The 12,413-nt window shown below is 32.3% G+C and overlaps 2 protein-coding genes across 2 annotated transcripts; one reads left to right on the plus strand and one right to left on the minus strand.

Moving 5' to 3' along the window:
* Positions 1 to 1,297: 1,297 nt before the first annotated feature.
* On the minus strand, positions 1,298 to 1,666 carry OCT59_021827 (uncharacterized protein; the record flags this gene model as incomplete). Its single annotated transcript, XM_066146772.1, has 2 exons — positions 1,298 to 1,494; positions 1,615 to 1,666. 2 exons carry the CDS (start codon positions 1,664 to 1,666, stop codon positions 1,298 to 1,300), a joined length of 249 nt encoding a protein of 82 aa, XP_066005878.1.
* A 7,442-nt stretch (positions 1,667 to 9,108) lies between these two features.
* OCT59_021828 (uncharacterized protein) lies at positions 9,109 to 10,265 on the plus strand (the record flags this gene model as incomplete). The annotated part of the gene is made up of 3 exons (XM_066146773.1): positions 9,109 to 9,150; positions 9,221 to 10,187; positions 10,258 to 10,265. The coding sequence occupies 3 exons, from the start codon at positions 9,109 to 9,111 to the stop codon at positions 10,263 to 10,265; spliced, it is 1,017 nt and encodes a 338-aa protein (XP_066005879.1).
* Positions 10,266 to 12,413: the final 2,148 nt, after the last annotated feature.

A 12,413-nucleotide genomic window follows, 5' to 3' on the forward strand; every position in this document is an offset into this window, starting at 1 on the left:
CAAAAGAAAGTGTTAAACTTTTAAATACATATGAGAAAGCACTGGAAGGCAATGAAGAATGTGTGTATATTTTTATTATACCCGTTTGGCATAGTGCTGAAAGCGCTAATATATATTTTTTAAAAATTAACAGAATTTACTCACTGAATAAACACAAAGGTATGTTCTTTGTGTCTGTGTCAGTCAAAAGTCCGATGGAAGAAGTGTTCTTGAATTCTTCAAATGAAAGCTTCACAAAGCGAAATCAGATTCAAACCGCTTGATTCCACCGGATCCATCCACAGATCGGATGCAGAAGTTTCACTGAATCCATCTGGATGATTATCTCCATCCTGTCCAAAGGGTCCCATCTATGCTTGAATGTGCTCTGGATCTGAATTGAATGTACATCACAACAGCACATCTGATCCCAGTTCTATCTATCAGACTTGATCAAATCCATCAGATCGAATTTTTCAGAATGCTCAAATAAGTCTGTTTGAAAGGTGACATTCAATTTGAGTCATTCATTCAAAGCAACTAGAAACGCTAAAGTGGATTCTGGAAACAAAGGCAATGATATATAAACATAAATGAGCTATCTAAGCCAAAGAAATAAAATGAAGTCCCATTATCATAAAAAGGCAGCCTTTTTCTTTAGTTTACAAAGAAGTCTTCATGAAAATTTTTCATGGCAAACCATGACATTAACATAATGAGAGCTGAATTAACATCCATATTACACACTGAGTGAGAAATAACATAGTCAATCCGAACAAAGTTCTGTCCAAAACTCAGCCCTAAACTCAGCTGAAACTCCTGCTCTAAACCGTAATGTACCCAGAAGAAGCCCATTCAAAACCGTCTGGGGGGGGGGGGGGGGGGGGGGGGGAACCAAATCCTAAATTCTACGAGAAAACGCCCCAAAACATTCCGGGCAAAGTCGGCTGGTACCAGCATCACCAGCGCCATCGCAGTTCGTGTTACAGCAGTTCGACCAGCCGAGCTAACGGGAGAGAATCTATTCACCAGTTACAAAACCAACAAATAAGCTTGTTGGAAGAACAGAGGTAATATAAACCTCTGAATGATTCTAGTTCTAGTCACTGTTTCAATCAATCTACATTCAGCTCCTGAATAAATCACGATTTAATTTATTAGTTTTGACCATTTTTGCTGAGGATATCCCAAAATCCATTTTTGGTCAGTACCAGTTTTGATTTAAAATATAGCCCATGCTATAAATCTATAAATCAATTTAAATCATGTTTAATTTGGGTACATGGTTCCATTCTACTTGATTTACCAATTAGAATAATCAATTTCCAACCCATTCCATTTGATTGCATTTTTCACTGATTTCATCTGGTCCTGAATTTGATCTTGGGTCCTGGAACAGTTGAATTTTCCAATTCCGTTGAGTATCCACAAAGATAAATTCTAAACATTTTTCTGTGTCACATTTATCATAGAGATTTTGTTTTAAACCATGTATTGGTGGTCCTGTATCCCACACTGATTATTAAACGCTTTAAATAATAAATATTTTAAATTGCTATAACTATAAATCAGTTCAGTGTGTTCATGCCAGTTTCAATATAATAAATTGATTATCTTATTTGTTTGTCTGTTTACTGTCTGTCAAATGATGCAAATCATATTTTCTAATACCATATAACTGTGTCATTTTGTAGCACTGGCTGTTCTTCAGTCTGGCTTAAAATAGTCCTCATTGTATATATTTACCCTGCAAACCCATGTTATGCTTAAATAAAGCATGATGTTTTTACAAAATAGCCCATCAGTCAGCATTCCTTCCTTTCCTGCCTCCTTACCCTGACTTCAAATTCTGAATGTACTTAATACAACCCCACACATAAAAAAATAAATCACATTCTAATTGTCTGTGCCACAACGAACGTCCTTCATCCTCAATTAATCCAGAAATCTATCACATTTTCTGCCTTGGTAACCCCATGCACCAAAAACACAATTAGCAAAATTATTAAATGCACAGGTTCCTCCCAGTCCTCCCTACCCCACCCAGTAATAAGTCATTGCACCAAGCAAAATGAAAAAGAAATGAATAAACAAAAAAAAATAAATAAAAACCCTCTCATCTTTGTCACACTTTAAAAACCATCAAAAAAGTTTCAAAAGAATTCAATGAAACAAAAAAATAATAAAGACACAAAAAATAATTTAAAACTCCTCTCAATTTCCCTTAAATTTGCAGCTTTTCAACCAAAAATACTACAAAATGAAAAAAAATAAAATTAAAAAATAACAAAATCCTTCCCGGTCCTTCTCTTACCTCAATTTCAAAAGTCCGGCCATACTTTTCGTCCGGCAACTTACAAAATCAAAAAAAAAAAAAAATTTCTATTAAAAACAACTTGCCGTCCGGTTCTCCTTATCTGGCTACGACTCCATTTTAAAAAGTTCAGTCATAATTTTTGTCCGGAAACTTCAATAAAAAGAAAGAGATCATCAGACGATTGTACTACATCATAAGTCACGGGAAAATGTTTATTACATGACATTTTTTTGTGTATCATGCAGATATAATATTCATTATTTTAAATGAATATGTAATATTTAATATTAATGAAAGATCATCAATTTTAGATTTTTATCATGATGTGCAGCATTAAATAATGATAATTCAATATTTATCAAATTTATAATTTTTTTTATATTAGCGCACTAGTCATGATCTACGATTAGACATTGGTCAAATAGTGCACTAATTAAAACGTCACGCGTTACGCGTATTAAAGTTTAAAAAAGGATCATGATCATCTTTTTTTAAACTTTTCATTCTCTTTCATCCTTCCCCTATCGTCCTTCCTTTCCCCCTTCCATTCCTTATCTTCCTTTCCTTTCCTTTTGTCCCTCCCTCCCTTTCGTCCTTCCCTCCTTTTCTCACGCCTCTTTTTCTTGGAAGTAATGTAAGTTTCATTTCGAAACTTACATATTTTTTTTTAATTTATTTTTTTAATTTTCTTTTTTTTTTAATTTAAGAAACAACTTAACATTTCTTTTATTGTTATTTAAAAGTACACTATAGAGGACGCCGGCTTGAATACTACGAAACCAGACTTTAGGTAGTGAGAAATGGGAAAGGAGGGAGATTTTTGTTATTTTATTTTAAGAAACGAACTAACGTTTCTTTCATTATTTTTTTTTTGTAGAACGAGGACGCCGGCTTGAATACGAAACTGGACTTTGAGGTAAAAAACTGGGAAGGGGGGATTGGAGGATGGGGACTTGAACCAAGATCGTAAGAATCTTGGTTTTATTTATTTTTTTTTATTATTTTGAAACGGTTACTAATAACCGTTCTTTTCTTTTTAGATTTCGGGTGGACTTCTGATTTTCGGAAAAGGAGAAACCAAGATTCATAAGTACGTACGAATCTTGGTTTTTTATTTTTATTTTTTATTATTACGAACGGTTACTAATAACCGTTCTTTTTTTTTGTTTAGGTTCGGGTGGGCTTCTGAGTTCCGAAGAACGGAAGACCAAAGATTCGTAACGGTAAGTATAAATCTTTTTTTTTATTTTTTATTTTATGGAACGGTTTACTAACCGTTCCTTTCTTTTTTTTATAGGTTTGGTGAGCTTCTGATGAATGGAAACTAAGATTCGTAAGAATCTTGGTATTTTTTTATTTTATGGAACGGTTTACTAACCGTTCCTTTCTTTCTTTTATAGGTTTGGTGGGCTTCTGACGAACGGGGAACCAAGATTCGTAAGAATCTTGGTTTTTATTTATTTTTATTATTATTATGGAACGGTTTACTAACCATTCCTTTTTTATTTTTATAGGTTCAGTGTCTCGGAAGAATGGAAAAACCTAAAGATTCGTTGGTATTAGTACGAATCTTTTGGGGTTTTTTTTTATTTTTTTTAATATTACGAACGGTTACTAACCGTTCTTTTCTTTTATTTTTTTTTTATAGGATCGGGTGGTCTTCCAAGGAACGGAAAATAATAAACTGAGGTTAGTAAGTATTTTACTACAAACTTTAGGATTTTTTTAATATTACGAACAGTTTATTAACCGTTCTTTCTTTCTTTTTTTTAGAGGATCAGGTGGATTTCCGAAGATCAGAAAAAGGAGAACTAAGGTTCGTAAGTATTATATTACGAACCTTAGATTTATTTTTTTTTAATACTATGAACGGTTCTAACCGTTCTTTTTGTTTTATTTTTTAGGTTTCGGGTGGGCCTCCAATCTTCGGATAAAGTGGAACCAAGATTCGTGAGTACGAATCTTGGTTTGTTTATTATTTTTTTTTAAATATTATGGAACGGTTACTAACCGTTCTTTTTCTTTTTTTTAGGTCTCAGGTAAATTTCCGAAGAATGAAACAAGAAGATCAAGATTTGTAAGTATATACAAATCTTAACCGAACGGATTAGTAAGTTTCGAAGTTTTACTTCGAAACTTTTTTTAAAATTTTTTTTTAAATTAATTTTTTTATTAATACTTTTTTTATCTTTTTATTGTTAGGTTGTACTTCTTGGACAAGTTTCGAAGAATAACTGAACTTCAAACCTTTTTTTGTAGGTCCTGGAGTATTTAGTTAATTAATATAAAGATTGTAAGTTTCGTTGCGAAGCCTACTGTCTTTTTTTCATTTTCTTCATTTAACAGTTGTTACTTTTAATAATAGAAAAATTTAGCTAATATTATTGTTATAGTGTATTTAATAAAATAAATTCAATAATATTATAAATTTAATATGATGTTTATTATCTTTAAATAATGTACATCGTTAATAAACATTAAAATTAGGTGATGCACATCAAATATTGTGATATCGGTAGTACATTGCAGGGTCCGATGTTCAGCGTTTCTTTATAATGTACATCTGTGACCGATATACATTTGATGAACATTTTTCCCGTGACTTCCTGATGTACGCAATTCATCTGATAATCTGTGTCGGACTGGCGGACTATAATTGGCAAATCTGCAAATCCGCAAATGTTCTGCAATTTCGTAAAGTATCGCAATTGTACCACAATTGAATTGCGGTACTTCAGATTATTTGCAGAATTGCAGAATATTTGCGGAATTGCGAACAATTGCGAATTGCGGATTTGCGGATATTTAGACTTCAAAATCTGCAATGTTCCTCAATACCACAAATCGCAATTATTCCGCAATTATCTATTTGCGGCGTCATCCTTAGTTACAGGCTCGAGCTTTTTTGATTGCCTGACCCTTAATAACTGGCTTGAGTTTTCCTTGCCGCTGGCCGCAGCTACCCACCAAGCCAATTTAATCATGGCTTGGCTTAGCTCAGCTTGAAAAGCTTGAGCCAGCTCATGAGCCAGCTTGGCTCGTGTAGAGCACTACTTACAACACTTAATCAAGAAGCTTGTGATCCCTTTATCTTAAAATCCTCTGCATTATTGGACTATTCTCCAATTGAATATGAACAACATAATCTTCCTATTTCACATATTACATTTATGGATGATTCTACTTTGATTGCTTCATCTAAACGAGAAATTGAAGATCGTCTTTCCATTACTGCTGAATTTTATACTTTAAATAATACTCAAGCCAATTCAGCAAAATATATCCTTCTTTCTTCTGAACAATCTTCTCAAACTATAATGTTTGATCTTTTCCCATCTCCTTTAATCCCCATTTGTTCCCTTACTTTAAAGGCGTTAGCCTTATCCAAGTCTTTCCATTTTTTAGGTGTCTGGTTTTGCCTTTTGGCTTCCTCTCATTTTGTTCACGATCAATGTTCCTCCATGGTTAAAGACATGGCTATTTTACTTAGTCCTAAAAAACTTTTGGCACAACACGTGGCTTACCTTTATAATGTTGTTTTACTTCTGAGATTAGAATTTCGCCTACAAACCACATTATTTGTTGAATCTACCATTAATCGCATGGTTTCTCCAATGCTTTCTCTTATTCGACAGAAGGCTGGTTTTGCTTCAGTCACTCCTCTTTCTGCGCTCTTCACATTGTTATCATTCTCAATCCAACAAGCATTTGGTCGATTTTTATCATCCCATGTGGCTTCATGGCAAAGAATTTTTTCTCACCCTTTATATAAAACCTTTGCCAATTATATGATTACTTACCTCCAAGGTTTTCTGGATTGTGATGCCTGTCCTTCTACTATTGATTTAGAACCATGGTCTCATACCTTTTCCCTTCAAACACATTCTTTATTTAATTCTCTTCTCGATTAAATATCACGTGGTCTCTATTGTTCCGACCTCTGAGAAAAGATCTACATCCAGCGATTCCATTCCGGTTTATTTTACCAAAAGAATTATTTACTTCCATGAAAAATGTTTGGAAGAATTTCGGCACTTGTTTTCTTGTTCAATTGATTACTCCATGTGGCTCTCGACTCCTTTCATGGAAAGATTTACACTTTCTTAAACGAGTTTCGAACAAAGGATCTGTGCCTGCTTGGTTAACTTATTTATTTAATTTTGTTGTTATTTCTAATTCTTCTTCTTTTTTTGTTTTACCGCAATTTAGAATATCTAATTCCTATACTGTAGCTTCTATCCTTTCTATAGATATAAGTTGAAATTATTTGTTTAATCCACAATGGGCTATTTCTTTTAATCGCAATACTAACTCTTTTCTTGTTAGCCGTGTGATCATTACCTATCCTGCTCCGCAAAATGAAGCTCTTATTTCACATTGGATTGCGTCATCTGTTGATGACTTATTATCCGATTTTACTGCATGCCAAGGTTGTGCCTCTGCTATCCCGCGATCTTCTACTTCCAAGACATTGGTTAAACGATGTCCCTCTGAAAAGTGCTTTTCTTATGTGCCTTTATTCACTCTTATCCGTTACCCTACGAAACCTCGTACATATATACATGCGGACACTCGTTCAGTTTTACTTTCCGCCTCGTTAGGCTATGCCAAATCTCTATTGTTATTTCATCTTTTTGCTCCAGTTCGACCACTTCCTACGAGCAATCAAGTGTCTAGGATTTCCGATATCCAACTTCCTTCTTCAGTGTCTACACTCTATATCGATGGCTCTTTCCTTCCTCTTTCTAGTCCTTCGATATCTTCGATGGCTTATGCATGGACTGCTATCGATTCTGATGGATTTATTCTTGAATCTCATTATAACACCATTCCTTCTCTTTTTCCTTCTGCATTGCGTTCTGAAATTTTTGCTTTATTGCATGGATTGGACTCCTTCCCTCAAAATTCCAACGTTACTGTCGCCACTGACTGTGCTCAATTAATTTCCTTATGGTCTATGTATGTGGACGCTCCCTTCATTCCTAGAATGCTTAAAGAATCCAACCATCTTTTATGGTCTTCGGCATGAGCTATTATTTCACAAAAAAATCTGGAAGTTACTTTATTTAATTAAGGTTCCTGCTCATGCTAACGATTCTTTGAATAATCACGTTGATGTATTAGCAAAAGCTGCTCATACAGACTCGCGTCTTTCCTTTCAGTCGCCTGCACTTTTGGCTCCTTGCATTTTACAATTTAATTCTTTACCTGTGGATATGAATATTCAGAAATTCATTGGAGAAATTTTTAATGCCAAGAGCCTTTTGACTCTTGCTTTACTACCAAGATTCAATCTTAATTCCTCTACTTCAGACATCGATTGGGCTTGTACTAAATTTTGTTTTAATAATAAACAATTACAATTTTCCCATCGAAATGGCCGCTCTGAATTTTGTGCTTTCTGTATCAAGATTTTATTGGATATGCTTCTGACACTCACAACTCTTCAGAAACGAAAGCCTCATGATGTCTATGATTCAAGTTGGTTCTGTCCTCAGTGCAACTCTTCTCCTGAGACTTTAGACCACTTATGGACTTGTCTTTATATTTTACCTGAATTTAGTCCTTTTAATACCTTCAAAACCCTTTTACTGGACCTTCAAACTATTTATTTAGAAAATTTTCTTTCCGCGATTCCTTTGAAACCTTTACCGGACTCCTTTATTGCGGAATTTACAACTATTGATTGTTGGGAATGTAACCCTCCTTCAAATTCCTATTTACGTCTTGCACGTGAACTTATACCGATGTCCCTTACAAGTTTTCTTAGAACCTATTTTTCACTGCCAAATATTTGGTCTATCCTTGATACACCTTTATACAATTTTCATTTTGACCTTTATATCCAAATCTGGTTGTGCCGCTCTGTTTTCTTTCATCATTGGGAATCAGCTCAAGGCATTACTAATAAAATGAAATCGTCCGCTATTGGACCTTCTTCTATTTTTCATCCTTCCTCACAAATTTCTCTTGATTTTTTGACACCTTCCCTGGTGACAGTTTCCTTGGATTCCTGGGTTTCTTGGGTTTCCTCTTATGTAATCCGTGGGGGATCTTGGATTTCGCACTTGGATTTTTGGTGCCGCTTAACAGTTCAGCCTCTACTTAGAGTTTCTTTTTGGTAACGGATTGGATCTTAGGGCATGCTGGATAGTTGACTCACACTGGCTTTTGGGTAAAGTTGGGGTATGCGTTTCTGTAATAGTTTAGTTTTTCTTTACTTAATTTTATTTTGTTTAAATTTCTTTACTTGTATGAATCGTGAAGCTAGTTCATTTTATTTTTTATGTTTATTTTTATATATTTAAAATTTGTAATATTGTTCAATTTGTTTCTTGTACTTTTCGTTTAAAATTATAATAAAAGATAAAATCATAAGACTGTTTGCTCATAATCACCAAATATGGACTGTTCCAAATGTGTGACTATAAAGAGAGTTGACTGTACATGTCATGTATAGAGGCCTGTATAGTGATCAAAGTACAGTATGTATGGTCATTTTTACCATACTGTAGGGTGGATGATGTATACTGTAGGGTGATGTATACTGGACGTTGACCACTATACGTATATACATAGCATGACATGTTTTCTATATAATCTGATATCATGATGATTGATGATTATAAACCTGTCACTGATCATTACATGATCGTTATATAATATAACTTTTTTTTTTCATCTATTTATGGAAGAGAACAAGTACACCACAAAATTTTTACTTCAGTATTCACTTATTTGTGCAATATCTTCAAAATCTCAAACAGCCAGCCAGAATATTATTACCGGTAGTTTGAAAAATTAGAGGAGCTATGGATGAGAACGTTAATTGCAGATTTCATTTACCCTTTCAAGTATTTATTGATTTCTCTAGGTGTAAAAAAGTTATTTTGTTCTTTATTAAATGCAAAGTACATTATGTAGGTATCAAAAGATAGTAATTCCAAATGGCCCTACAGGGAAATTGGTGGACCTTCCAGGCTTTCGAACGACTTTAGTTATAACCGTCTGGAACGTCACATCGCTTCTCTGAACCTTTCACACTCAAAAAACTTTCGTGATATTAATAGACAAAGAGAAAATTACGTATCTTTCGAAAAGTCTGGAACAGCTAGCAAAGATCATAATGATGATAGAACCAATGGAAATGCACCACTCTCAAACTGTGAATCTAACATGAGAATGCTCTCAAGAAAGGGAAAAGATAATGAAATATATGTTCAGTGCTTTAATTTATTGCAGATTAGCACAAACACGGAAGAAAATGAAAACCAACAGTGTCTTGGCAATAAAATCAAGAAGGGAAAAGATGCAAATATTGCAGTGGGCTTCAGAAATTGTTCTAATTCTGGAAGAATTAATGAATTGCAGTCATCTTTTGGGGAATTGCGCAGAGTTGGTATCATGGGAAGTGTTACGTGGAGAAATGAACTTCCAAGAGAAGCCTGCCATCTTGTTCACGCATACCCTTGTCCTGTTAAAAATCAAGTATCTATGTGCCTGGCATCAGAAAGTGTTGAAAATGATGTCTTACAACAAGATTGCAAAAATATACTCATGGTAGTAGAGACATTTTCAAATAAACAAGTCTGCCGTCGAGTTGCATCTAGTTATGGCTATAAGCTTCCTGCTGATAGCTGCGATCCAAGAGAACTTGTTAGCTATATTAAGCAGGTTGCAGAATTTGGATTTAATCATATAATAATAATTGGAGAGCTTGATTATGGAATGGCTTTTATGGACTGTTTTGGACGCCTATTTCAATGGGATGATATGATGCTAATGCTATGGCCACTTTACAATTATTCTTCAAAGGAGGCGAACATCAAAAATAATAAGTTTGCATGGTTTGTAGAGAATGATAGAGTTGTATATGAAATGGCACCTCTAGGTACGTATAAAATCTTGTCAATATGTGCTGTATTGCTATTTTACTTAATTTTGTATCTATTTTATTTCAGATGTATGATTACAAAAAAAAAATGAATCTGAAGAATTCAGGGAATAATTATTAGTATGCATAAATTACTAGCTGTATTTATTCAGCATTAAAAAAACCAGCGAAATAACACTTAATATAATAAATAAGTAATATATAAAGCATTTTTGACTTTTAAAATTAAATTTTTACAATCTTGTGATATATTAATCTTGATCTTATGTTATTTTGATTAATTATTAGCAATATCTCCATCTTCTGAATCTTCATATTCAACATCATCATCAAATGCAGTATTTGGTTTAGTAAAATCTACAACCTTCACTTCATTAGAATTAGAATTACTTGGTTTTACATCTTTTATTATTACATTAATTGCAGGATATATAAAACTTATAGTTGTGTATTGGCTACCACCTAATAATTCAGTTGCATTAGAAAAGGTTCAAGAATTGGAATCAACTCACTTATTGCATTTCACTTATCTTCAGTAGATTGATATCTTTGAGCCATTTTCTATCTTTTTTTGTTTATTTATCTAAATCAATACAAAGTACTGTTATTATAATATTAATAAAATCCTTTATTACAATTAACTACTTTCAGGCAAGATATGACGAATTTCAACAAGTTTTCACATCAGTAATAACTCAAAAGTATTAATTATTTTCTTAAAGATTCTATTTAAATATAGATTTTTAATTAATTATAATAATTAAAAAAATTATCATTCAAATTAATTAATTAAATTATTTATTATTAATTACATTAGAAAATTTTTTAAGATGTAGAACTGCAGAGATCTGTAAAATTAGCAGATCTCCATATTTTTTATATAAATTTATGTGGAAGTCTGTGATTTTGCAGATTTTCACTTTTTATTTTTTACAAAATTATGCAATAATCTGCAATTTTGCATGTTTCTGATTTTTTATGTATGCATTTCTGCAGAAAGTCTGCAATTTTGCAGATTTTTGCTTTTTTTCATTAAAATATCAATTTGATCTGCAATTTCATCATTGATTTAATATTTAAACTTTGATTAACTTTAACTTGATTTAATACCTAAATGATTTTTTCTACAATACTCTTTAAAAAAAAAACTTTACAAGACTTTAAAAAAATTATTTTTTCTACAACACTTATTATTAAAAAAAAAAACTTTGTGAAATGATTTTTTCTACAACACCTTTTAGAAAATAATCTGTTAAAGATTCCAAAGAAAAAATATTTCTATTATTTTGTAAGCTTCGAAGCTTATCAGAGAAATTTTTTTTTTTAAAAAAAAATTTATTTGCAAAGTTCAGAATCTTTAAGGCAAATTCGTCCAATATTTGGCACATAATCTGCAATATGCAGGAGTTTTGGACTAAAAAGATGTCAGACTCTTTTATCTCCTTTCAAAAAATACATTTTACAGAATGTCAAATGTATTCTATTTCGAAGGTATTTATTACTTTGATATTAATATTATTTAATGAACATTAGAAAATGTTCGTTTTATTAGTTCAGAACATAAAAGGTACGTCCTGGACTCCATTTAAAAAAAAAAATTTAATGAAACATTAGCTAAAGTTCGTTTTATTTTTTTTTTGTAAGTCCAGAGCGCTGAAAGTACCAGTTCTGGACTCTATTTCAAAGGTAAAACTTCAAAACTAATATTTTTTATATACCAGACATTGTCCAATGTTCAGTTTTATTATTTTCTTATCCTGAATGCTAAAGAACGGATCTGGACTCTTATTTTGAAGGTAAAACCTTTACCTTTGAAATTTTTTTATATTTTTGTTTAACGAACGTCACTAATGTTCATTTTTCATGTTTTTAGGTTCTGGCATTAAAAAACAGCTCTGGACATTTATTTCGAAGATAAAGACATTTGAATAATTTTATTTATTTAACAAATTTATTTTTTATTTTTTTTTAAGTCCTAGACGCCAAAGTACAGCTCCAAACATTTATTTCAAAGGTAAAATTTACCTCCAAATTTTTTTTATTTTTATTTATACCTATGAACGTTAATTTATGTTCGTTTTTACATTTTATAAGTCCTGGATGCCAAAGAATGGCACCAGATTCTAATTTCAAAGGTAAAATTTACCTTCAAATTATTTTTTTTAATTTCATTTCAACAAACATTACTAAACGTTCATTTTTATATTTTGTAGATTCTGAACG

Source organism: Rhizophagus irregularis, chromosome 30 (genome assembly GCF_026210795.1).
Source record: "Rhizophagus irregularis chromosome 30, complete sequence".
Lineage (NCBI taxonomy): Eukaryota > Fungi > Glomeromycota > Glomeromycetes > Glomerales > Glomeraceae > Rhizophagus > Rhizophagus irregularis.